We start from the raw sequence: 26,613 nt of genomic DNA, 5'->3' as shown, positions 1-26,613 counted from the left end.
TACCAGTTACTTACCTTCGGTAATGGTGCATCTGGTAGAGACGATTCTAGCTGCAGATGCCTTAATGTAGAATTATCCCCAGGCGTGAGACTGGACCCGGAAAACCTTTTTCTTGCCCCCGCAACTCCGCACGCCGGGGGCGGCACAACGGGACTCCGCCCTGACTTCGTCCGCGGGTGTGACGTCAGCGAGGTCACATAAGCCCCACCCTGGCACGCTGACATCAGTTTGTCGGCGAACTTTTCCGCGCCACCACGCGGAGCCAGTGCAAACAAAAACTGTGAGAGTATGAGAACAGTGTGTAATAAAGAAGTAAAAAGAAAAGCAAAGAAAGCAATCCACAGTGACCAAACAGTACCACAAAGTCGGTGCCCGCACTGCAGAGCAGGATACCATGATATAAAAGACTCCATCAGCAGTCCGAAAAGGACAGACCTACAAGGGGAGGGAGACACCCACCCAGGGGACAGATAAACCCAAAAGATCTGCAGGAAGGGCAAGCAGACTAAGGGAGACCGAAGCCATATCCAGGAACAATAAAGGGGAAGAAGCCCAAAGCAGACGAGGGACCAAAACGACCCTGGACAATCCCTTCAAGGCACACCCAGACCCCGCAAGGGCCAGGGACTGAGCCACAGCCTGGAGAACTCCAACCCAAAAGACAGCGAGGGAGAACGCCCCAGAAGCAGGGGACACAGAAGGACACAAGAATCCACCCCAACCAGAGCGCACCTCCACCAGGAATAAGCGAACAAGGCACCCCAGATGGCAAAGGCACCCTTATAGAGGCAAAAGCAAGCCCAACCCAAGGGGGAGGGGCACCCGTAGCGACCAAGCCACCCAAAAGGGGGCAAGTGCCGTAGGCCCAGCAGAATGGGGAGGAAGGGCGGGCCGTGAAGGAATCTGCTGCTAGAATCGTCTCTACCAGATACACCATTCCCGAAGGTAAGTAACTGGTACATCTGATAGAGACTACTAGCCGCAGATCCTTAGCGTAGAATAGATACCCTAGCCATACCCAGAGGGGAGGAGGAACTGCGAGAAAAAAACCCACCAGCCCAACAAACCACAGAGCCCCAATAGAGGATGCATCTTGAGGCAAGGAGGAACGGACCAGCCCCACCTGGCAAAAGGGTCGTGGGCACAGGGAGGAGTGAAGAAACCTTCCTGGAAAAAACCAAGAGGCAGAGGTAAAAGAAGGGCAGAGTTCCCCAAAGGAGAACGTCACCCGCACCTCCAGCGAAAGGACGGCAGAGCAGCGAGGTGCCGCACGGCAGAAGACAAGACAGGAATGGCACAGAGCTGAGAGGCGCAGATGTGCGAAGGAGGCACAGGCGCGCAGGACCCCAGCAGAAAAGAATAAGAGTCAATGGAGACACACCACGGCCCACTAAGAAGGGATACCACCCCCAGAGACGCACAACCGATCCAAGCCGCAAGGGGGCACTGACCAACGTAGCACAAGGCGAAAGTTGGAGTAAGAGAACTCCAGAAGAGGTTCTGGGAAGAGCCGACCCAGTGGCAGAACCCTGGAGGAACCGGGGCAACAGCCCAAGGGGAATGACCCGGAATCGAGAACCAGAAGGAGGGCCAGCGGCGCAAACGCAAGCCGAGATCAGCCCGACAAATCACAAATCAAGGTGGAACCACAGGCACGACTCCACCAAGGAAGGTCGGAGGCCGCCCAAGAGCATGACACCAAGAGAAGAAGAATAAAGGGGCCACCCCAGGCGGCATACAGGGTCACCAGGGAACTCAAGGAACCCCAGAAGGCAGTCACAGCCACCTGACTAAAAACAGGACTACACAATAGTCAACCAGTACCCCACCTGGGGTATGACACATCCCCAATAAAACCAGGGGAGACACCTCTTAGGGGAAAAACCTTCAGCAGAGGAAGAACGAAAAGGGGGCCCATAGACAAAATCACAGGCGGCTTACCAAGCAGCCAAAACAAGACGTACCAAGGAGGTGAAGGGCTGAACCAGCAGCCAAAGGCACAATGAGGACAACAGCAAGACCTCGAGGGCAAAAGGGAAATCAACCAAGAGCTCCCGGATATTTTATGGGAAGACACCATCCCGCAACCAGGCATGGCGGCGGAGGGCAAATAAGACGCCAATTCGCGACCATCCAGCACATGGCTCCGCAAAGCTGCCACAGCGCCGTCCCCGGAAAGTCGGAGCAGAAGGGACTCTGTGGAATCCCAGAGGGCAGAGGTAGCCCTAGCCAAAAAACAGTGAGTGTTGAGCGCACGCAGAGCGGCGCTCGAAGATGTAAAACATTATGCCTCCAAGAATCTAACCAACAACCGGGACAGGGGGAGCAACACCGAGGGCAAAGACGGAAAGGCAGCCTGAAGAACAGGGCCCTGTGCAGAGGGATGGGAAGAAAGGCAAGTGGGCCCATGTGGAGCCGGGCAGTGGCGACGAAGCAGTGGTGGAGGCACTGAATCCCCTGTAGCCGGGCGCCCAAGGCCCTCAAAAGGGAATCATGGAGCGAAGCTTCAAAAGGAAGCAAGGGCTCCCCCTCCCCCCCCCCCACCAGAGCCCTAGTGGAGGACCTCCAACAAATCAATCAATCAATCAATCAGAGTACTTGTAGACCTCGCTACTTACCCGTGAGGGTCTCAAGGCGTTGAGGGGAGAGAGGGGGGCGGGGGTCCTGCTGCTACTGCTCGGAGAGCCAGGCTGAGGAGTCTTCTGAAAGAGAGTAGGTCTTGGGTCTGCCGGATGTGGGTAGGGAGGGTGTTCCAGGTCTTGGCGGCGAGGTAGGAGAAGGATCTGCCGCCGGAGGTCGTTCGTTGGATGCGGGGGACAGCGGCGAGGGCGAGGCTGGCGGAGTGGAGCTGGCAGGTGGGGGTGTAGAAGCTGTTAGGGTAGGCTGGTTCAGCATTGTAGAGTGCTTTGTGTGCATGGTTGAGGAGCTTGAAGGTGATCCTCTTGTCGACGGGGAGCCAGTGTAGGTCTCTCAGGTGGGGTGTGATGTTGCTGCGGCGGGGGACGTTGAGGATCAGTCGGGCGGAGGTGTTTTGGATGCGTTTTAGTCGTCATAGGTGTTTGGCTGGGATTCCTGCTAGAGTGCATTGCCGTAGTCCAGTCTGCTGCTGACGAGGGCCTGAGTCACCGTTCTTCTTGTTTTGGTCGCGATCCACTTGTAGATCCTGCGGAGCATGCGGAGGGTGTTGTAGCAAGGAGGAGGAGACGGCGTTGACCTGCTTAGCCATGGAGAGGGAGGAGTCAAGGATGAATCCTAGGTTGCGTGCATGGTCGGTGGGTGTTGGTGCTGTTCCCAGTGTGGTCGGCCACCAGGAGTCATCCCAGGCTGAGGGGGTGGGTCCGAAGAGGAGTACCTCCGTCTTGTCAGAGTTCAGCTTCAGACGGTTGCTCCTCATCCAGTCGGCGACGGCATTCATTCCATCGTGGAGGTTGGTGTTGGCGGTGTGTAGGTCCTTGGTGGGGGAGAGGTTGAGCTGGGTGTCGTCTGCGTAGGAGATGATGTTGAGGTCGTGATGGCGGGCCACTTAGATGTTGAACAGAGTCGGGCTGAAGCATGACCACTGGTGGACACCGCAGATGATGTCGGTGGCTTCTGATCGGAAGGGTGGGAGGCGGACGCTCTCAAATGGTCAGGAGGCACCGGCACGACCGGGTGACCCATCTGCAAAATCCCAGTGACCGTGGCGATAACCCGGACAAAGGCGACACTCGCTTCCAAGGGCGAGAGCAAGTCTTCTGTGGGCGTGGGCTGCAATTTGAGCCGCCTGTCCCCACGCCCCACTTGAGGAAGGAAGGGCCCACACAGAAAGGATGGGAACCCCACAGACGAGTGGGGAACCAGAGGGGCCTCTGGAAAAGAAAGTGGGGCCGCAGGAGCAGCCCCGCTCAAGGGGCGGAACAGTGGTCCTGGGACTTGCGGCCATGTGGACAGGGTAGAGCTAGCCCCAGAATGCACCGGAGAGAAGGCCACAATGCGGCGCCTGGACTCTGGCGAGGAACAGACGAGAATACTGAGTCTGAAGATGAAGGAGCGTCCAGGGAAGAGTCGACGCGCTGACGTGGCGCCGGAGAGTCCGCGACAGAGTCCACCACCGGCGCCGTCGCATCCACTGGTAGGGTCGAATCCACATCCAGTACCGCCTGTCGCGCAGGAGGAAAGGGCGGGGTAGACAAGGAGCAGCGCCAAAAAGGCGCCAGCACGACCCCGGAGGGGCCCACCGCCAGTGGAGAGGGACGTGGAGAGGCGACCTCCAACCCAGTCTCAACTTGCGGCGCCATCCGGCAAACCGGTGCCAGCTCGGCCTCCAGGAAGGCAACCGCCTGTCCAGAGGACCGAGGGGAACTCGGGGACGAACCCAGAGTCCCGTGACCCCCTGCGACACCACAGGGAACATCCTGGGGCTTTGTGGCGAAGGTGGAGCACCGTGGGTCGAAGAGGGGAACACCGAGGTGCCGCACCTCGGCAACACCACATCACCCACTCCTAAAAGTCGCACCTGGAGGTGCCGGGGCCGAATCCGCTGGCGACTTCACTGTCAGCCCCTGCGCGAGGCCAGGGGAACGCGGAAGAAGTCTGAGGAGAAGTGGTGGGGCGCAAGAAAGCCTGCAGAGCGGCAGCGTAGGCCTCCATCTGAGTCCTGGACGCTTCAGAGACGGGGAACGGCGGATAGTCCGACATCCAAGGACGCACGTCCCGAGAGGAACCTGCGACTTCCGCCAACCAAGGACCAGGCCTCGGAGGCAGACTTACCCACCGGCAAGCGGCAACCAGGGTGCCCGGGGGGGGGGGGGGGGGGGCGGTGGGGGTGGGGGGGGGATGGGGCGGTCAGGGGGGGAGAAAAGTCGGCAGCGCAGCCGAAGCAGCGAGTTTTGAACACTTCTGGGGACGAGGCTGATCTGGACAGGCGGGCCGAAAGCAGCTTCATCCGGCGCTCCCGCCGGGACTTGGGCTTGAGCTTGAGCTGCTGGCAGGCGTCACAGTCTGTGGAATCGTGGTGTTCTCCCAAACACCACATGCAGATGGGGTGAGGGTCCGTCGCCGACATCAGACGCGCACACTCAGCACAAGTTTTGAAGCCCAGAGGCATCGCACACAGTTCCCACCAAAACAAGGGAAGGCCTGAAAACAGACAAGAAAGGTAATCCAGATCTGCGTGGCACGCGGAAAAGAAGAAAACTGACGTCAGCGCGCCGGGTTGGGGCTTATGTGACCTCACTGACGTCATGCCTGCGAACAACGTCAGGGCGGAGTCCTGTGGTGCTGCCCCCGGCACGCTGAGTTGCTGGGGCAAAAAAAAGGTTTCCGGCTCCAGTCTCATGCCTGGGGATAACTCTACGTTAAGGAATCTGCGGCTAGTAGTCTCTATCAGATGTAGCAAAATATGACAAAACAATATGTAGTGCAAATGTAATATTTATTACTGTTTGCATCTACTAAGAACTGAACTTTTGACAAAATGTCGCATGGGTGTAGTGGCACCTTGAGTACCAATAACACTACCTTGTAGTCTACTGCGACGCAATTTCAATGCCTTATTTAAAGGGACACTTCTAATACTGGATAGGTCCACATTTTCAGCAGACCCAACTGCACAAACTTGTGCAATTTGAGTGAAAACTTTCTACTGCAATAGTTACTTGCACAGGGCCTGTGCAATATCGCCACTATAATGTCCCATTTCAACCTGCAACCTATAGCATGGCATGAGAGTGTTTAAGTAGCCTGTGCAAAGCAATTTACCAATCGACTCAAAATATCCATAAGTCAGAATAAATGATGTGAGTACATTTGTGCGTTGCATTGTCCTGTTGCATCTGGCCACATAAGTTGTTCTTAGCCTCTGTCAGTCTACTTTTGCCTCAAGAGACTTGTGGAATTCTTCAATGGGTGTCACTACATATTGGAAGCCACTTGTGATGCTTCGTTCTAGTAAAGATATTTTTTCGTTCATTATTCTTATTTGCTTGTGTTATAGGTGCTGTACCTTCAACACAGGGCTTCATGACCTCCAAACAACTGTGTGATATCACCCATATCTTGTGTGGACCCTGATCTACGATTAGGGTGCATGACAATACTGCAATGTCGGACATGGATTACTCTTGGGTAGTTTTCTGCACCTCACTGCAGGTTCCCTATATATGAACAATTGTTACTTACCTGTAAACAGGTGGTTCTCCAGTATTGGTGTCTTTCATAGATTCACATGCTTGAATATTCCCCATCGTCGAAGTGGGAGTCCCACGGTAAATAAAATAGCAATAACGCTAAATACATACAAATATACATACACACACACACACACATATATATAATATAATGTGGACATAATACATGATAAAGAACAGGAAACATAATAGAAACCTCAAAAAACTATTCCTACATAGGAATGCATGTAAAGAGAAAAAAACACTTGTAACATATCAGTGTCATTATGTTAGTCCAAATCACAGCCAATCAGGCGTCAGCACCCTCTAGAACCTTCTCCTCAGAAGCTCAAGCCCTCAGATTTTCGTAGCACAAGTAACAAATAGCGTATGAGGAGAAGAGAGCCTCTGAGGGGAGGAGGGTGGGTCGCATGTGAATCTATGAAAGACACCAATACTGGAGAACCACCTGTTTACAGGTAAGTAACAATTGTTCTTCTCCAGTATAAGGGGTGTCTTTCATAGATTCACATGCTTGAATAGAATAGAAAGCAGTAACCTCCGAGAACTGAGATTGCTAAGCACATATATGGAAAAACCAAGACAGTACTAGAAATAATACAGTCATGTAACACATCATAGCAATCACAGTAAAATATCAAGGAGGGGGGAACAGAGGCTCACCTTATTGAAAAAGATGGCGGAGCACTGCCTGTCACACTGCGGTATCCGCTTCATTGATGGCATCCAAACAGTAATGCTTGGTGAAAGTGTGCCTGCTGGACCATGTCGCTGCACGGCAAATCTGATGAAGAGGCACACCAGCAAACAAGGCGGTGGATGAAGACATCGCCCTCGTAGAATGAGCCCTCACGTAAGACTGCAATGGTTTACCAGCTTGCTGGTGGCAGAATGCAATGGCTGAGGAAAGCCACCGAGCAATTGTTGGCTTTGAAACTGGATGTCCCTTACGCAGTCGTCCATAGGCAATGAACAGCTGGTCGGACTTGCGGAAGGAGGCAGTTCTGGCATTGTAAAATTTAAGGCACCTTTTGATGTCCAAAGAATGCAAGCGCTGCTCCGCCGGAGACTTTGGGTCCGGAAAGAAAGTTTTCAAGAACACAGGCTCATTCAAATGAAAGTCCGTAGGTACTTTAGGTAGGAAAGAGGGGTTGGTGCGGAGCGCCACTCCATTAGGTCTGAACTGAAGATAAGGTGGCTTGATAGTGAAAGCGGGCAGGTTGCTCATGCGACGAGATGAGGTCGAAGCCAAAAGTAGCGCAACCTTCCAGGTGAGGAATTTGATATCCGTTTTATGGATAGGCTCAAATGGTGACTTCATGAGTTGGGATAGTACAACATTGAGGTGCCAAGATGGAGGAGGGCGCAGAACAGGTGGGAACTTGCGGAAGAGCCCTTTGAAAAATTGACGTCTGATTCTTGACGAACAGAGGGAAGAAGAGCCATTGTGTCGGAAACGAGATATTGCAGCTAAGAAAACTCTCAGGGTAGAATGTGAGAGTCCTGACTGAGCGAGGCTTAAGAAGAATGGAAGAAGTTGCTCTGGAGTGGAATGGATGGGATGGACATTGGCTGCAACACACCAATGGCAGAATCTCTTCCACTTGAGCTTATAAGTTTTGATGGTAGACGGAGCCTTAGCCTGAGCCAGGATGTCTCTGCATTCCTGAGATAAGTTCAACTCTGTGAATTCAAGGTGCTCAGGTTCCATGCCCACAATTGCAGCGTGGACGGGTCCGGGTGGCACACTAGGCCCCTGTCCATTGATAGGAGGTCTGGACGAATGCGCAGAGGAATGAGATCGCATTGGGACAACAGAAGCAGTTCTGAAAACCATGCCTGTCTGGGCCAACGAGGAGCGATCAACAGGATGAGGCAAGGTTGTCTCCGCATCTTCCACAGCACCCGCGGTATTAATGGAATCTGCGGAAAAGCGTAAGCGAATAGATCGCACCAGTCTATCAAAAGGGCATTCCCGCACGACCCGGGGTGGGGATGCCAACTTGCATAAGACGCGCATTTCCGATTCTCCGGCGTTGCAAAGAGGTCTAGATCTGGGTGACCCCACTGGCGAAAGACAAGATCTAGAGTCGGCTGGTGCAGTTCCCATTCGTGTGCTGAGGAAGTGGACCTGCTCAGAGAGTCCGCCAAAATGTTGGACACGCCCGGAAGGTGGACGGCTGTCAAGGTGATCTGGTGGCGGAGAGCCCAATCCCAGATCGACTGGGCCAGGTGAGACAGATGAGGAGACTTGGTTCCTCCCCGTTTGTTTACGTAGTGCATACTGGTGGTATTGTCCGTTTGGATCAGCACTGATTCCCCGTGAACTACAGGGAGAAATGACTTGAGCGCTAGGAAGATCGCCATCAACTCCAGCCTGTCAATATGCCATTTGCGCTGGGGCGGAGTCCACTTGCCCTTGATGGATAGGCCCTGGAGATGAGCCCCCCCACCCCTCCAGGGAGGCGTCAATCGTCAGCGTGAGATCTGGTGCGTGAACGAGAAAGGACATTCCCATTTCCATGTTTGTAGGTTGTGCCCACCACAGCAAGCTCTTTCTCATGCTAGTTGTGACTGCGACAAGGTCGTTGAACGACCCGGAGACCTGACGCCACTGTAAGTCCAGTTCTTCCTGAATGGGACGGGCGCGCAACCTGCAATTTGGGATCAGTGCGATACAGAATGAAGCCCTTCCCAAGAATGATTTTAACGTTCGAACAGAAACGGACTGTTTTCTTCGAATGAGGGAGACCAGACGAAGGATCTTGTGACGTCGCTCGTTGGAGACGAACGCCTTTGAGAGTTTCGTGTCTTGGATCGCTCCCTAGAAGGCTCTGGTCTGCAGAGGTGCAAACTGTGACTTTTCGACGTTGATGGTCAACCCCAGGGACTGAAACACCTGCTGGCAAAGGCGAGTGTCCTGACAAAGCTGATGGTGGGATTGAGACTTTAGAAGGCAATCGTCCAAATATGGGAAGATTTGAACGCCTTGTAGACGCAGGTGAGCCACCACAGGGGCCAGTACCTTCGTGAACACACGAGGAGCTGAAGTGCAGAACTTTGAACTGAAAATGCATTGGCCCCACCTTGAAACGCAGGTACTGGCGATGTTGTTGAATAATAGGGACATGAAAGTATGCGTCTTGAAGGTCTATGGTGGTGATGAAATCTTCGCTGGATAGAAGACGCAGGATTTCCTGTAACGTCAGCATGCGGAACGATTGAGACTTTAGGAACTGGTTGAGAGCCCTCAAATCCAGAATGGGTCGCCAATCTCCAGTCTTCTTGAGTATGAGGAAGAATCAAGAGTAAAACCCCTCTCCTCTTTGATGTTTCGGGATCACTTCGACTGCACCTTTTGACACAAGAAGACGAACCTGACAGAAAAGCTCCTCGAGGTGTGGAGGAGGCGGGCCACAAGGTGGAGTACACGGTGGAATCTCTATAAACTCTAGGGCATGACCCCGTTGTACAATGTCCAAAACCCAGCGGTCCGAGGTGATCGAGGACCACTGAGAAAAAAACCGAGAGATTCGAACTCCAACATTTCGATGGCGAGAAAAGTCATTGGCGCTTAGAGTTGGATCCCCGGTAATAGGACTTTCCTCTGTAAGGCCTGGAGGACTGTTGGTGAGATTGCGGATTGGGCGTGTAACGTTGGCCGCTCTGATTGTATGTGCGGTATTGCTGCCCACCTCGAACATTGGAAGAAGTGCCGCGTCCGCGCGCACCTCGAAAGGACTGCTTCCGAAATTGCAACGTGCCCAAAGACTTTGCCGTATCGGTGTCTTTCTTAATGGACTCCAGGGCGGCATCAATATGGGATCCGAACAGCGATTCCCCATCATAGGGCATGTCCAGTATCCTGGATTGGACTTCCTGCCGGAAGGATGTGGACTTTAGCCAACATTGTCGTCGGAGTGCAGCCGCACTCGCAAGCAGTCGGGATCCTGTGTTAGCCACATCGACTGCACAGTCGATCATTTCTTCTGACGTTCTCTGGCCATCTCGAAGGATTTGTAGAGCGTCAGCCTTGGAAGCATCAGGTATGAGTTCAATGAGATCTGAAATGTCTGACCACATTTGTCGGTCATAACGACCCAAGATGGCTAAGGCATTGGCTGCCCGGACAGATGTGGAAGCCATCGTTGAGAACTTGCGGCCAATAGCATCCAGGCGTCGACCTTCTCTATCCGGAGGGGCTGTGATAGGAGCCGCTGGGTTCCGGGCTCAACGCTGTGCGGCCTGAGTTACTACCGAGTCCGGCTTGGATTGGGAAAGCAGGCAAGCCGGAAAGCCAGCCGGAGAGCCAACCGGAGCCTTGTACTTTTTCTCAAGGCGCGGGATTTGCGCAGGTAAGGAATTTGGAGCAGTCATGAGTTAATTCCTTCCTTCCAAACAAAGTCAATGATCTGAATTGTGTGGGTCTGTTTATAATGTTTGTCTTTAAAATCATAAAGGAAACAGTCCTCCTAATGTTGTGATGTTGCTAATTTAAAGCGCAGAGCTGCTTTATCCATTAAAAGATGGAAACTGGCGATATCTACAGGAGGTGAATCTCCAGAGTTCCCTGGCTGAGGTGAGGGCGTCTGTGCCAGATAATCATCCCAGTCCGCCATATCCAGGTCGCCTGCTTCATCTCAATTATCTGGGACCTCTCCGTCCTCGCGTTCTGGGGCTGCCTCACCATCTGCATCCTGCGGATAAACTGTTGTATGGATCCTAATAGATGTTTGAACCTGAGACGTAGTAGTAGGTGGTAAGACAGGCGGTTGAGAAGGTGGAGGCAGTACTGTAGCCAGAGATGGTGCCGGTGTACTCTGTGGCGTAGCTGGGAAACGGCGGTTGTAATCATCCAGCATATGTTGGAGATTTGATATCAGAGATAATGGAATGGTAGTCATAGGGACTTGGACCAGCTGTTCCTCCTGTTGTTCACCCTCACCTTCGTCAGAATCCGAGTCCTGACACTTAATTTCTAAGTCAGATGGACTTCGTGCCACTCCAAAGGCATCCTCTTCTTGCTCTGAGTCAGTTTCAGGCTCAGATGTAGTGGCAAACTTTGGAGAGGGTGGTTGCAGCTCTGGATCAGAGAGCTGGTGACAAGGAGCCTTGTTGCGACGATTAGAAGATGCCGAAGTCTTCAGAGGCACTAACGGCAACGAGGCAAAGGACGATACTGACTTGCTCGTCGACAAAGATAGTTTTGGAGAAATCTTCGTCGACGGTACGGCCATCGACGGAGTCGTAGTCGGGGCCACTGTCGACGTTCGATCAGCTGTAGACGAGGCCGTCGACGAAGCAATCGTCGACGGAACGGTTGTCGACGCCAGTGGAACCTCCGTAGACGGAGTCTTCGTCGACGAGGCTTTGGTCGACGATGTCTTCGCCGACGAGTCCTTGGTCGACGATATCTTGGTCGACGGAATCTTGGTCGACGGAGTCGTTGTCGACGACGCTTTCTTGGAGACTTTCGCCGACGTGGATTCTTTGGTCTTAGTCGACGAGGAAATGGGAATCGTCGACGGAACTGGCTTAGAAGGCAAAGCACCCCTCGTCGACGTGGATGCTGTCGACGAGACAGTCGTCGACGAAGAAAAAGCTGAGGTAGTAGAGGATGCAGCAAATGCAGTTCTCGTCGGAGCGCTCGTCGACGCTCCCGTCGACGGCGGTACTTTGAGAGGCGTAGAAACACCTCGAAAGGCAGCAGAAGACGCCTGAGAGCCAGGTCTCGTGGGCGTACAGGTGGTAGGAGTTGCTGAAGACGCCCCAGGAGCTAGAGGCAAGGCCAACTTCATCTTTTTGAGGAAAGGTGAAGGAACATCCTGTAAACTACCACGCTTGGATGCTGCTGAATAAAGTCCAGAATGAAAACTTTCTGCGTCTGTCAGGGCAGAATCCTTGTCTTTTAGACGTTGAAGCCAAAGGAGAAGGCGGCCTTCTCTGCCCTTCAGAGTCTTTGTAGAAAAAGTTCTACAGAACTTGCAGCTGCTAGCCTCATGATCAGGATATAAACAGTAAATACACTTCTGGTGGGGGTCCTTTTCAAAAAGGCGCAGCTTCCCACAAGAAGAGCAAGGTCTTAATAAAGATTTCTTACTTGACATGTTGTGAAAAACACTGGAACTAGAAGAGTAGCAGGTGAAAACTGAGCAGAGCTTAGGGAGACTCCCTTCACACGACGTGCAGTAGAAAATCTGAGGGCTTGAGCTTCTGAGAAGAAGGTTCTAGAGGGTGCGGACGCCTGATTGGCTGTGATTTGGACTAACATAATGACACAGATATGTTACAAGTGGTTTTTTTTTTACATGCATTCCTATGTAGGAATAGTTTTTTGAGGTTTCTATTAGGTTTCCTGTTCTTTATCATGTATTATGTCTACATTATATATATATATATATATATATATATATATATATATACATATACATATACATATATATACATATATATACATATACATATACACATATATATCCACATATACATACATTTAAAATTATTGTTATTTTATTTACCGTGGGACTCCCACTTCGACGACGGGGAATATTCAAGCATGTGAATCTATGAAAGACACCCCTAATACTGGAAAACCCATAATACACTATTAGGGTAAGCCTAACACTTCTAATGGTGTTTTTAATGCATTATATCAAAGGTAAACATTTCCGAGCCTAACTAGTTTACAATCCTTCCTCACACATTGCTGCAAACATGTTATTGTAACACTATAAGTGTATGCATGACTTACCATTTGAAGTAGCAGCAGTCTCCAAAGTGTCAATAACGCCGAGGCCAGACACAGTTTCTGGCTCCAGGGTGGACTCTGTCATTTCCTCAAGGAGAGTTGATGATGGCTGAGTTGGAGGTCCTCATCTTGTTGCATGGGCCTCATTTTTGCAGGTTGCCAACTTCTCTTTGGTCTTGGCTCGGAGATCAGACCATCCTTTGCAGATCTCTTCTATTGATCTGTGTGACTACCCTCAGAGTTAATACACTCCTGGATGTTGCCCATATTTTTCTTATTCATGACTCTGACACAGAGAGGGATGTTTTGCCAAACAAGGCATCATGATGGGATACACACCCTTAAGTTGGTATCTCTAACTCTTTCTCAGAGAATTTTAATATTCTATTTCTCCCTCCAAAGGTCTTCATCTCAGGATTTTGCTGGGACATTTTAATGCTTTCCAAGGGGGTAAGGCTGAGATTGATGATGATCCGAATTGGATTGAAATGGCAATCAGTACTCTCAATGCTCTCCAGTGTTCTTATAGCCTGCTGCCACACTACTTCATGTTTGTGAGGTCATCACTCAATGGCAGTTAAAGATTCAATATTTGTGATTTGATTTGCTATTTACTGAATAGCTAATAATTGTGCTTCCTTAAATTGCGAAAGCGACTCGTACCGAATTGGTAATGGCCAGTCGAACACATTTGTACATACCAAGTACAGATTAGTAAATTGCGAATTGGTAAGAACCGCAATTTACCAATCAGTATTCATTAGCTTCGTACATCTAGCCCTAAATCATTAGGGCTACAAAGTAACATGCCTAAAACAGCACCTGCTCCAAATAGGGATGCTGACGTACCATTCTAGTCTTTCAGTACTCCATAGGAAAAATCATTTTTGCATGCTTAATTACCTGCTCCCCAGCATCCTTCCGTTTGAGCAATTTGGAGCAATAGTGGGAAAACACATTTTCCAAAACTCATACTTTCATTATATATTGAATTTGAGGCACTTTGGTCAAAGGTTGTTAGAGAAGCCCTGAAAACACGGTGTTTGTGGATTTAACATGGGAATTCCCATTAGCAACTCTAACTTTAGCCATGAAAACAAAGTTTAACTTTCCTTCGGTAATTATCTTTCTGGTGGCTACTAGATCTACCTACAGGTTAATCACCTTTGAATTTTCCCCATGTGCCAGACTGAAGTGGAAAAGTCTGCAATAGCTCTCTAGTGCAGATAGAGGGTGCATGCTCCATTACAACATCACACACATTGTAGTGATGCTTTCACTAGGGCCATAGAACACCAGGAATGGCACCCTAACGCCAGTTCTACTGTTTATGCTGTGATTTCCAAAGCGTTATCAAGACAACTGACAGTCAAGCAGTGGTGCAATACAATACTAACTAGGCATCTTATTAGGAATGGAAACAAGGTTTCTAGAGCTGGAAGGAGAGTGTATCTGTGCGGAATCAGCAAGCAGAGTATCCACCAGAATGATCTGTGAAGAAGGATGGTAACTTTTCCCTTTGTTGATGGATACTTCTACCTGCAGGTTCCTCACCTTTGAATAGACTTGCAAGCAACACTCCCTTTGGGTGGTGGGAATGGAGACCTAAACCAGAAAGTAGTGGAGAACAGACCAGGCAAAGTGGCCATCTTTCTCGCTTCTGAATCCAAGAAATAATGCTTGGCAAAAGTATGGAGAGAGGACCACATAGCTGCCTTGCCAGGGCTGAAGTGAAGAATGTTGCCCTAGTTGGTCTACCTTGGTGTAATGCATAACATTATCCAATGGAATAGAGTTTATTTCTGTAATGTCGGTCCTATTTTTTAGCTAGTGTAGCCGATGAAGAGTTGGTTGCCTGAGTGAGATTTATTTTGAGAAGCTGATTCAGAAACTAACTGCATGCTTCAGATCGAGCCTGTGAAGCCTCTCTCTCTTCCTACTTGGTAGGATGAAATAAGCAAACAGGGTCAGACAGACAAGGCCTGCAATTCACTTACCAGCGTGCCGAGGTGATGGCAACTAGGAAAACTGTTTAAGACAAAAGCTGCGACTGGCAACTGAGCATGGGCTCAAACAGAGTCCCCTCAAGAAATGTAAGAACCAAATTAAAGTCCCACATAAGCATTATAAAAAGGGACAGGTTGAATTTTTAGGGGAGGGAGTAACCCCTTTGGACTATTTGCAAAACCCACCTGTCCGAGGTGATGTCCCCCCAGTGGTGGAGGTAATGGCATATCCTGTCACCAACTGTAGGTCCATGATCTGGGAGGATCGGACTAGGGAGGTTTGGAGGCTGAGGAGGGAGAGGGGAGTGTGGCTTGACCTGATTTCTAACCGCCCGACCCACGGAGTTTGGACGAACTGCAACACAGCCACTCACAGGTTTCAGAACTTGCATGGTCCTCTGGCTAGGGCAGGGCTGGCACTGCTAGAAACCCCTTTCATAGACACGAAAGGAGCCAAAGTCGGATGCAGGACGGGAGGATACAGAGAGGCCCAAGGACTTGGCCGTAGCCCGCAACTCCTTGAAGCACTCTAGCGCCGCTTCCAAAGAGACGAGAGCCATCAAATGGCATGTCCATTAGGTTTGCTTGGATATCCCCCGAGAAGCCAGACGTTCTCAGCCAGGCGTAGATGCCTGACCGGCTCTGTGTCATCAGGGATAAGAATGGGGCTGGCGCAGGCAAAATCAAGGGTCTCGGCGTCAGACGCAGCATCGGGGAAGGTCGAATGGGTGCAACCGGAGCCATTCCGGAACCAGGAACGGATCCATAAGGAGGTTTGGGCCCCAGTGCCGGAGTCTCCGGTACGTAACCCAGAGGAGCTGCTTCTGCTGAGCCTGAGGGGGCCGAAGGCAAACCAGCAGGTTCAACCCGCCCAAATATAGCGCACATGGCGTCACAAAACTCTTAACTAGGCTGGGCACAGTCCCAGACCCGGACCCGGACAGGGAGGGAAACATGAAGTCATTGAACAATGCTGATGTAGAAACATCGCACCTGACAGCTGAGTCACGGATGAGCCAAAAATGAAGACGGTAGAAAGTGAACTAAATTAAATGTTTGCAGTCAATAACTCTTCACAACTAAGGTTTTTGGTGAGGGTGAATGCTTAAGAAGACCCAATCTCCTGATGCTAGCTTATACCAGTGAGCAATGCCCTTAGGTACTCCCAGGCACAAGGATGGTTTTGCCCAGCACTCCCTTCAAGGAGTTACTGAGAGACTTGTTGAATTAAAGCAACGGTTCCTGATTAGCACAGTGCAACCTGTCGGGAATCCATAAATATATTGGCTCTTTCCCCCACTTTAGGCAGTCTTAGGACCTTGGCTGCCTTCCTAAGCTGACATCTTTTGGGGAAAGGGTGAATATTAATGTCAAAAGAAGAGGTATCAAGTCCACTGACCATTGGACAGATAACATATCTGAAGGATTTTCATCATCAACAGGGAGGCAGTTGAAGCGTGTGGTGCCCCTCTCAATGCAGTGGGAGCCGCAGCCGCGGCACATAAGGTGGCATATGTGGAGTGGGTTAAAAAAATATTGGTGTGGTTGCGCACAGGCTTCATTTAATCTTTGTAAAGGATTTTCCAATGTTTGTAATGTGCCTCCAGAGGTATCACTTTGTCGACCCAAAAGTGTTCCAATAAAGATATCTGAATGCGAACTCTAATTAAAGTGTTCGACCCACATCAGACTGAAGAATGAAAAATCCGCAGTAACTGTTCATTTCAATGAAAGACAACGTAATATTTCTCAACTACAATTTACGATATTGGAAACAGTTACAAAATGGAAGGTCAAGATATCAATAAAGTTTTATTGAAAAAAGAAAATGAATGGATTTACAGACTGGAAACTATGAAGCCTTTTGGGCTGAACAACCGCTTGGAATTTGCGTGCTATCTGTGATTACAGATATAGAGATTAGTTAACCTTAGCAATGTTTATAGTTATGACTTCATTATCATTTGTACACTATTGTATTCTTATGTTACTTCATTAATTAATTTTTCTTAAACTTGCTTATACACATCGTGATCGAACAGACACAAACACATTTGTTGTTCACACACTGGCCCGTGAGAATTTATAATCTCTTTTAGGAACGAAGTCCTTTATTATCACTAGCATAACGTTAGAAATTAGATTAGTATCTGGCATTACGAGTGCACTCCACTTCCTTTATTATATTCTAAAATGGCGCTTATCCTTAAAATACACCCTGCGCATCTTGGATATTTTCGTTCATGTTTATCACATTAAAACACCACCCTCAAAGGTGCTCATTACAATCTTAGAGCCGATAGCAATATCGAAACACTTCCCTCAAATATTCTATCCCAAGATGGTGCTCACATTCTTACACACCCCGCATGACTTGGAAGCCTCTGTCTATGTTTACCATATTAAGACGCCACTTGCAATGGCGCCTATTGCAATTTTTCGAGCTTACAGCGACATTGAAACAAGCAGCGGAATCGAGACTTCTACATACCCATATTCCAGTAAGGAAATGCCTTCAGCATTTTTGAGCATGACAATTCAAGTTTGCATAATTGTTTTTCCGCACCATTGCTTCATTAGATTATTCAGTTATTATTTGGCAAGTTTTGACCCGGCACGTGTATTTATCTTTAGGGCAGCGACCAGATTCAGTTATATGACTGACACACTTTAGTAGAAGACCGCATGAACTATGTTCTATACCATGCCTTTTATTACATAAATCACCTTAGTTACTTTACAATCATGTCAAATTACGTTTTGGGCCCAGATCTTTGGACTGGGGTGAGTGTGTGACATTGATCCACATTCGGTCCATCACCTGTTGTGTTTGCAAATTCCGCCCTAAGTGCGCTGGGGATGCCCAGACGTGGGTCCCAGGCACTCCACACCACTGGAGTCAAGCTAGCCGGGCTGATGAGGTGTTACCTCGAAAGCGGTCCGGTCCTCGGATGCTTGATTCCGTTCTGGGAAGGACATGGCTTTTGTAGTTCGGACTGGACTGTTCCCATGGGGCACAGGGTCAGAGCTGATTTGCATATCGCCATTGTCTAACCCAGGGTGGTGTGGAATGCACAAAAACGATGGATTTGGGCCCAGATCTTTGGACTGGGGTGAGTGTGTGACATTGATCCACATTCGGTCCATCACCTGTTGTGTTTGCAAATTACGTTTTAGGTTCACAATCCAGCTACTTACGAACCTTAAAGAGCACATTTAATAATGCAGTGTTAATACGAACTGAATTACAACAACTCACCTGTTCACAAACCTTAGAGCATGCTCATTCATGCAGTATGAAAACGAATAGAATATTGCTGAAGAATTTTACACCTCTTGTATGATGATTTTGTTTACTAAGTATATGATCTTGTGATACCCTCATTGATAAAATGCATTATCATTTTTCCCAGATTCCCCTGACGAAGTGCCAAAATGGCACGAAATGCATTGGGAAGGAAATAATGTGGATAATAATCTCGTTGCTTTTGAAACCAGTAATTTGAAAATATATATGTGATTTACAACATATGAACTGAAAAATAAAATCTTAAGAAAGAAGCAACCCAAAACAAACTTTGGTCTTTTTTTCGGATTATTTGATTTCGATTAGATTGAACGGCGACATAGCGGCACTCACAGAATGCCCGGAGGGTCGAACACTTTAATTTGAGTTTGCATTCAGATATGTGGAGTGGGAGCAGACTACTGCACTGCCTCCAAAACTGGTGTTGGCCTTGAGTAGGGTCTGCCCAGACCCATGCCAAAGTTTCTATTGACGCCGGTCCTGTTGCCATGGAAGGCGACCAAAAGATGGGGACGCACCAAATAGAATCCGTATGGCGGCAAGGGCATCTCCGGAATGAGGCCACATGGACCTGTGAGCCGTCCAATGGGGCCCAAGGGCACTCTAGAGGGGACGGACGCCCTCCTGAAGACATCCATCATGGCCTGTATGATGGCCCATGAATCTGTATTCGGCAATCCAGGAAAGTGGGCCCAGATGCCGGGTGAGGAGGAATTTGATGGTAGTGCAGTCACTAGGTGCAGGGGTGTGGGTGATGGCGCCAGGAAAATCTCCACTAGCTCTGTAGATGGGGCAGGAGAGGGACTTGGATTTGGACACAGCTGATTTTGTCCTCTGAGGAGAAGAGGATCACTTTTTCTTCCTCTTGTGCCTTGTCTTGTCCTTGGAAGACCTGGGGGGCAGGGACGACCTCGATGGTGCAGTGGCTCTGGCCACTGACTGCAACCTCATCATGTGGCATCCCAGACAACCCTCTTTAGATCGAACCATATAAAGTATGTCCTGCGCCTCTTGCTGGCCCTTCTGGTGCATCTGCTGGTAGAGGCCACGTGATGACTTGTTGAGCCTCGGCCTGACAGACATCATGTGGATACATGATGGACATTTGCCTGTTACACTGATGACAGTGCTTGAAACCAGACCACTTTGGAATTGCCATGTCCCTATCTGCACCAAATGAAAACATTTTGAGAGAAAAAAATCTCTTCAGAGTGTCAGAGAATGAATCGCCAGGCGCATCGAAAGGCGCAGAAAATAACTGACTTTAAGGCATGGTCCTGGCACTCTATGGCCCCAATAAAGTAATCACAAAACCGTACCCAACATCATAACAGAGCCTGCCACTCTACATGCACTTGAGAGCTATTGTAGAAGTTTCCAGCCCTGTCTGGTGCCCAGGGAGTCTTCAAAGGTGGGGCATCAGAATGATGAAGTATCCATCAGAAACAAAAGAATTAGCTAACTTAGAGTATACAAAACTTGTCAGGCAGCTAGCGCTTAGCCCATTTAGTGCCTATAGTTGTAGTCTCCTTCAGTCATTCAGACATAATGATTTCAAAAAGAGAGTGTGCATGGTATGCATATCTTCCTTACTACTAACACACAATTTAAAAGCCAAAAGTAAGCATTCTGATTGTGTGCCAGGTACCAAGGTCTACTGACAAAACAGAGTGATGTCCCTCAATTCCAATGGGTTACAGCCAATCATCACAAAGTTGTATAGAACACACTATGCTGAACCCTGCAAAGCAGGTGTGCGTTCAGCAGATTTCTACCTACCCTGTAGGACAGGCCAGAGAAATAACGACTGGGTGGAGGGTACAAATACAAGCAACCTGTGCATTAAATGTGTCCAGTTGTTTGGTAGAGTGGCCAGGAATGATTGTTTGGGCCTTCTATCCTCAGTACTGCGTAAGGACTGGGGAGGAAGATTCATTTTCTCACACCCCCTTCCCACGAGCAGCTTTGCTCAATGGCAGAGATGAGGGGAGGAATGGGAGGTTTAACATTTAAGCTATCTTATAAAAAAATTAATGAAATCTTGCTTGGTGCCCTCGCCTCTTTCTCACCTTTGCCTCAAGGCTAGGCAGGCAGTTCCAGTATGGCTACCGTCATGACTGGGTGCAGCAATTCTCTCCTATAAATATATTTATAAACTCAAGAGTTGAAGGTACTTGTTTGTGCCACCTTTGCCAATAGTTCAACACATTTTATTGTTTAGTCAACAACCTTCCCGTCATACTGCAGTATCTAACAGTAAAGGTGGGGTTTAAGTTGATTCCCTCCTGTCTTGCCTACAAGCAGTGGATATTTTTCTTCTTCCTCACTTCTCTTTAGCCTCTTTGATCACTCAACAGCATCTGATCTGGTTTAACACCTAGTCATCCTCAAAACACTCTTCTCAAAATGGTTTCAGTGACCCCATTCTGCAATGGTTTACCTCTTAGCAAACCAACTCATACTAGGTTAGCCAAATGAACACCTCACTATGACAGTAGTCGCATTGATCTGAAGCATTCCACAAGGCTCAATCTAGACTCTGGTCAGCTTCAATTTAGAACATCTTGGCATGCTCCTGCCTAGAAGGCACCCTAAGATAACCAGTATGCGGATGAAACACATTTCAATATTAGGACATCCTCTCAGACAGCATCACTTAAAGCAGATAACAAAGGCCCACTGTTCTCTTACTTTCTGATTTGATGTTATATTCAACATAAAAAGCTAATTTTCATCACGTAACTATTATGCTTTAGCCAAATTGCTCTGTGAGCTACAGCCAACAGAACAACATTGTGTTCAGAAATAAGAGGTTCTCATTTTGGTGGTAACAATCTTTAGACTTTTTAAAATGTGCTTCCACCATCTTATTCGGACTTGAACAGTGGAACTGATGCCATTACCGTAAGCTTCTTTTACTGCCAAATAAGCCTTGACGGAACCTATCTTTACACCAGTTTGGCCAGAAAGGGGATCAAGCCTGTGAAATGATTCACACGCTTATTTAAAGCCTAGTACCAGAGCTACATCCAGTTACATTTCAAGCGGTTTCCTAAAAGTAATTTTGTCATGCCACTGATGTAACCTCTGGATTTTCCTTTCAAAGATTCCGAAGGTTATAGACCAAGGGGCCTTGAACCAAGCACTGAAGCGGATCAGTTTAGAGGAGTAATAAAGGATCCTCCCCGACTCTCACAGGAAGCGTCAATATGGGAAACCTGAATCGGTCGAACATTTTGAAATACTTCTTTTCAAACTGAACCACTATAACTTCTTCTGTATGATCTATTATGTAACTTGATCACCACCTTGAATTTCATAAGAAAAAGAGTGAAGCTGTAAATGAATTCACCATCTAGTCTTAGAAAACAACAACTTGCCAAGAGGAATGTTCATTCCTTATCCATTAATTCATAGATGTTAGTTTCCCTGGGTTGCAAAAAGAAATCCAGCAGCCCACTCAATCAGAAAATTGTTCAATCATTGAATGATACAGCGATTTCTCATATGGGTAGAAAGAAATCGGCTGAGACTGTTGACAGGTTGACTGCACTACCCCACTCAAGTTGCTGATAACCTGATATTCAAATGAATGGCTGGGATGTAGGAATCACTGCTAGATGACCAAGAACTTTGGAATGAGTTATCCCTTACTTTCTAAATCAAACATGTCCCACATATATTCTGAGTGCACCGTGTTTTAAGAAGGAACGCCTTCAGAGCTAGAAAATTAAAGAAGTCCCAGGAACTTTATATTCTGTGAGGTATCTTGAGCGGGAAAATATGACCACTGTCTGTAGTTTTTGGTAAATATGAATTTCATATTTATTTCACTGGGACAGGTACGCAGTGTAAACCAAGTCACAACGGGCTGCAAAATGCTGTACACAAAATCAGTATATTTCATTAAGTGATGAGTGAGGACAGTAAGTGTGCGCAAATACAGAAGAGATAAGAGACACCGCATCACTGTGAGATTAGATGGGGAGTGAAGCTGGATCACTGCAAAATAAGCTACCAAAAACTGAAGAGGAAGAGGATGATGGAGTTTCAGAGCTAGAGAAGGAGGATCCAATCAACTCCACTGGGTGGAAGAAAGGAAACTGCGAGGGCATACATACATACATGGTGCTATTGTACATAAGCAGTCATGCAAAGCTCTGGATCAAAACTTATGGAAGATAATTCTAGCCTTGCCACCAGATGATAGGGATAAACACATGCTGCGAATAGGAAAGAGCCACAGTATCAATCAAGCAAACAAAAATCCAATAACATATAACATTTCATAAACCTCCACAGAGCTTATGATGATCTTACCTTTCTACTACCATCTTTCTCCAGTTTTCCAAGGAGCATGTCAAACTAAAATAAAATATAATATTCAATGTGTTAAAAAAAACAGCACCCAATTTGCATAAGGCCTTCATAAAACTATTTGTCTATTGCGATACTCTATTTTAACAATGTTTAATCACGTTTTATGGTCAGATGGAAAAATGTAATCAGCATTGCATCAAATTGTATTAATGGTTTGCAACGCTACACAATGCCTGAATGGTAGCCCACAAGTAAAATATTATCAATACAATTAATAATTGCAAAATGTCTTTCAATTGGGAAGCTGAATGTTCCTAAATCCAAAGTCTCCTTGTGGAAAACAATGGCAGGAAGTGATGCAACCTTTGGTGAGAAGTAAAAACTGCAAATCAACTTTGCTTAGCTGGACTTTTTTTTTAAATAAAAAAATACTGGTCATGTGGAACATCGAAGTAAATCCCTCCTGGAGGGGATGGGGGTCCTTCAAGGTAACATCATGTCATTGACAGATACATGTTGCTCAATAATTACCGGATATTATGAGCATAGCACAAGTTAAATGTGCCATGTTAACAATAAATATTCATGGTGAGATAAGAGCAACCAGTTTACTAGGGCAAGGAAACTCAATTTCACTGGCATGTTATCCCTTATTCCCAAAGCAAAGCAGTAAAGCACAAGTTACTTACCTTCGGTAACGATATATCTGTAAGAAACAGTAGTTAGTGTTAGATTCCCTACCTTAGAATATCCTCAGGCGTCAGACTGGATCTGGAAAGTTTTTGTCAGCAGTACCCATGCGTGTCGGTAGGCGTCGTCTGCAGCTCCGCGTCCGTCGGCTGCGGCGTCGGGATGACGCCGGAGTACTTAGACGCCGCCCTCGCGTGCTGACATCAGTTATGTACATAGCTTTCCTTGCCAGGAACGCAGAGCCATGATAGAAACCGACACTGGTGCCATGAAACTAGGGCCCTGAAAGGGATGTCCTAAACCCTAGATATTAGTTCGCAGAACAGGGAGGTTGGGTGGGGCGGTAAGGAATCTAACACTTACTACTGTTTCTTACAGATATATCGTTACCGAAGGTAAGTAACTTGTGCATCTGAAAGAAACAGGTTAGTGTTAGATTCCTTACCTTAGAATAGATACCCTAGCAATACCAACCCCGGTGGTGGGTCTGCGAACCAAGATCACACCAGAAAGTCCTGGAGAACGGAACGGCCGAAAAAGCCATCTCTCCGGACTTGACTGTCCAGGCAGTAGTGCCGAGCAAACGTGTGCAGCAAGGCAGACGTAGCCGCCTGACAGATGTCCTGCAAGGGGACTCCCCGACCCAGGGCAGTAGTATCCGCCGTGGCCAGAGTGGAATGGGCGCACAGTCCAACAGGAGGGTCCTTTTTCGCCAAAGAGTAGCAAACCTAGATGCACAAGACAACCCACCGAGAGATGGTCCGCTTGTGCACCGCCCGTCCCTTCTTAGCGCCCACGTAACCAACGAAGAGCTGGTCATCCACCAGGAACTGGCGTGTGCGATCTAGATAGAAGGAGAGCGTACGTTTTGGATCCAGACGGTGAAGCCTCTCTTCCTCCTTCGATGGATGTGGAGGCGGAAAGAAGGTGGGCAAGGTGATGGACTGCCCAATATGAAAGGCTGTGACCACCTTGGGCAGAAATGAAGAACGAGTCCACAGAACAACCTTGTCCGGATGGACAGAGATGAATGGTGGTTTAGAAGATAGAGCCTGGAGCTCGCTCACTCTCCTGGCGTAGGTGATGGCAACCAGGAATGCAGCCTTAAGAGTCAGAAGACAAAGAGGACAGTTATAAAGTGGCGCTAATCAGATACAGATTCAAGTCCCACTGAGGCATCATGAAGGGAACAGGAGGAAACATGTGTGTGACGCCTTTCAATAATCTATTTACAACAGGGGACATGAAAAGAGAAGGCTGATCAGGAAGCCTTAAGAAGGCTGAAATGGACGAGAGGTAGCCCTTGATAGTGCCCAGAGCAGAGCCCTGCTGGGCAAGAGAAAGAAGGAAAAGGAGAACCTCTGAAAGGGGGCAGAGAGTGGATCCACAGCCTTTGCTGTGCACCATGCCACAAACTATTTTAACTTGCAGGGGGCGTATTTCGTTTTTGTGGTGGGACGCCTGGCTGCCAGAATTACATCACAAACTTCAAGAAGCAAGTCAAATGGCCTCAACTGCCGCCGCTCAATCGCCACGCATGGTTGTGGAGACTAGACAGGTTCGGGTGGAGGACCGTCCCCTGCTGCTGCAACAGAAGGTCCTCCTCGAGAGGCAGATGAATCTGAATAGCTCGGGATACCAGTATCTTCGTGCCCAGGACCTCTTGCCGTCTAGTAATTTGGTTTGCTCCCAGCCGTCTAGTATAGGGAGATTTGAGACAGTGTAGAACACATTTACAAGTGACAAATATGTGTAGATGTTTGAGTGGTCCATATTTTATGGTAATAAGGATACAAATTGGGCCCACAGATTATAAAAGTGTGATGATAGAACGTTAACCCAATGTCCAAGTCTGGGAGTTGACACCTGCCCAAAGCACAGGGAAGGGTGCAGACCACACTCCACAAGGGATCAAGAAGGTTTTATTATGGAGAAGCAAGTGTCTAATGATATCCATAACCTGTTATTTTGGGGTTTCCAAGGGGAATTCAGAAGAGTTATTGTCTGCACCTCTTAAGAAGGAGATCAACTTCAGACAGGCCCTAAAGGAGGAGGCAGCAGTGTTCTTCCAGTTGGCCAATATCGACTTTCAGGCCGAAGTCAGTAATATGCCCACAAGGAGTCTATCATTCAGAGTGTGGATTTGGGGATCTAAAAAACCTTGAATTAGTGAAAGAAATTCTTTGTTAAGAAGGACACCATAAAAAGAGTAGATAAAGTCAAACACACTGTCCCTAAAGGAGGACATCATACTGCAGTAAAATAGAGCATGACAGAGGTCCCCAATAGCTGCATCACAGTTCCAACATGAAGGGTTATCTTTAAGAGACATTTTGTGAAGCCGTGGCGGAGTCCAAAAGGATCTGTGTAGAAGCCAGTACTTTGTTTGGGAAAGTGCGGGAGAGATCTTGTGGGATACAACTGTTTTCCAAATTAGTTTCCAGTTATCCAGCGGGATGGTTTCATGGCTACTCCTTTCTAAGACAGTTTTCATGTAGAATGTGGATTTAGGTAATACAAGGTGGTAGAACTTGATAGCTTGATGGCCTGATTTGTTAAAGGCCAGTATTGTCTTGATGATGGAGGGATCTTTGCCAGGGACGTTTTAATTGGACAGGCTTGCTTTGAGTTTAAGAAAGTCATACACGTCTATGTCTGAGAGGTTATACTGATGTTTAAATTCTCTGAAGGAGAGAGGGGAACCAGAGGATCACAGTTGTCTTGGAAAGTGGATGCCTTTCGATGCCCACAATTTCCAGAATATGGTTTTCCCCTTGATTTTGATCTTTGAGTTGTTCCATAAGGACATCATGTTAGAGTGGGTGAGAGGGGTCTCTAGGAGTTTATCAAATTTTGTCAGAGCTTTTTTTGTATTGGAGAAGATGTATTTTCCAGAGGTAAGGGGTAATGTGTTATTAGATAAAAGCATGATAGGTTGAAGAGCACTGAGTAATTTTTTTTCCGACTAATAGCCAGGTGGGAGTAAAGTCAGGGGGTGGAGAAAGCCAGAGAGAGCCTTGTCTGTTTAGGAAGCCGGTTTGGTACTTTTTTTTTTCTTAATCGGCCGGTTAACACCCCCTAGGTGGACTGGTAAGCATAATTTCTTAAAAGATATTCTTGTATGTTTGTTTTGCCACATGAATTTTGTTAATAAGCTGTCCAGTTTGTGGTGAAATCTCTCAGTTAGAACAAGGGGTAACATACTAATCAGATAGTTGACTATCTGCATGATCATCATTTTGATGGTCTTGATGCAGCGCCACCAATTGATAAATTTGGGATTCCAACCCTCCAACAGCGCTTCAATTTTTTTGTGGTATTAGTTTTTCGTTGTGGCGGAGGGATACTAATAAGTCTACATTGAAATCTAGACCA

At 47.9% G+C, this 26,613-nt stretch overlaps 1 protein-coding gene across 1 annotated transcript in view; it reads right to left on the bottom strand.

Annotated features, from left to right (window-relative positions):
• NUP93 (nucleoporin 93) overlaps nt 1–26,613 on the bottom strand; it is a 567,849-nt gene that overhangs the window by 75,685 nt on the left and 465,551 nt on the right. Inside the window, exon 16 of the mRNA XM_086947697.1 lies at nt 22,549–22,593. Coding sequence (XP_086803823.1) covers nt 22,549–22,593 — 45 coding nt within the window. The remainder of the gene's footprint in view (nt 1–22,548; nt 22,594–26,613) is intronic.

Source organism: Lissotriton vulgaris, chromosome 12 (genome assembly GCF_964263255.1).
Source record: "Lissotriton vulgaris chromosome 12, aLisVul1.2, whole genome shotgun sequence".
NCBI lineage: Eukaryota > Metazoa > Chordata > Amphibia > Caudata > Salamandridae > Lissotriton > Lissotriton vulgaris.
The sequence above is the reverse complement of the archived record's forward strand: the minus strand, read 5'-3'. Positions and strand labels throughout refer to the sequence as shown.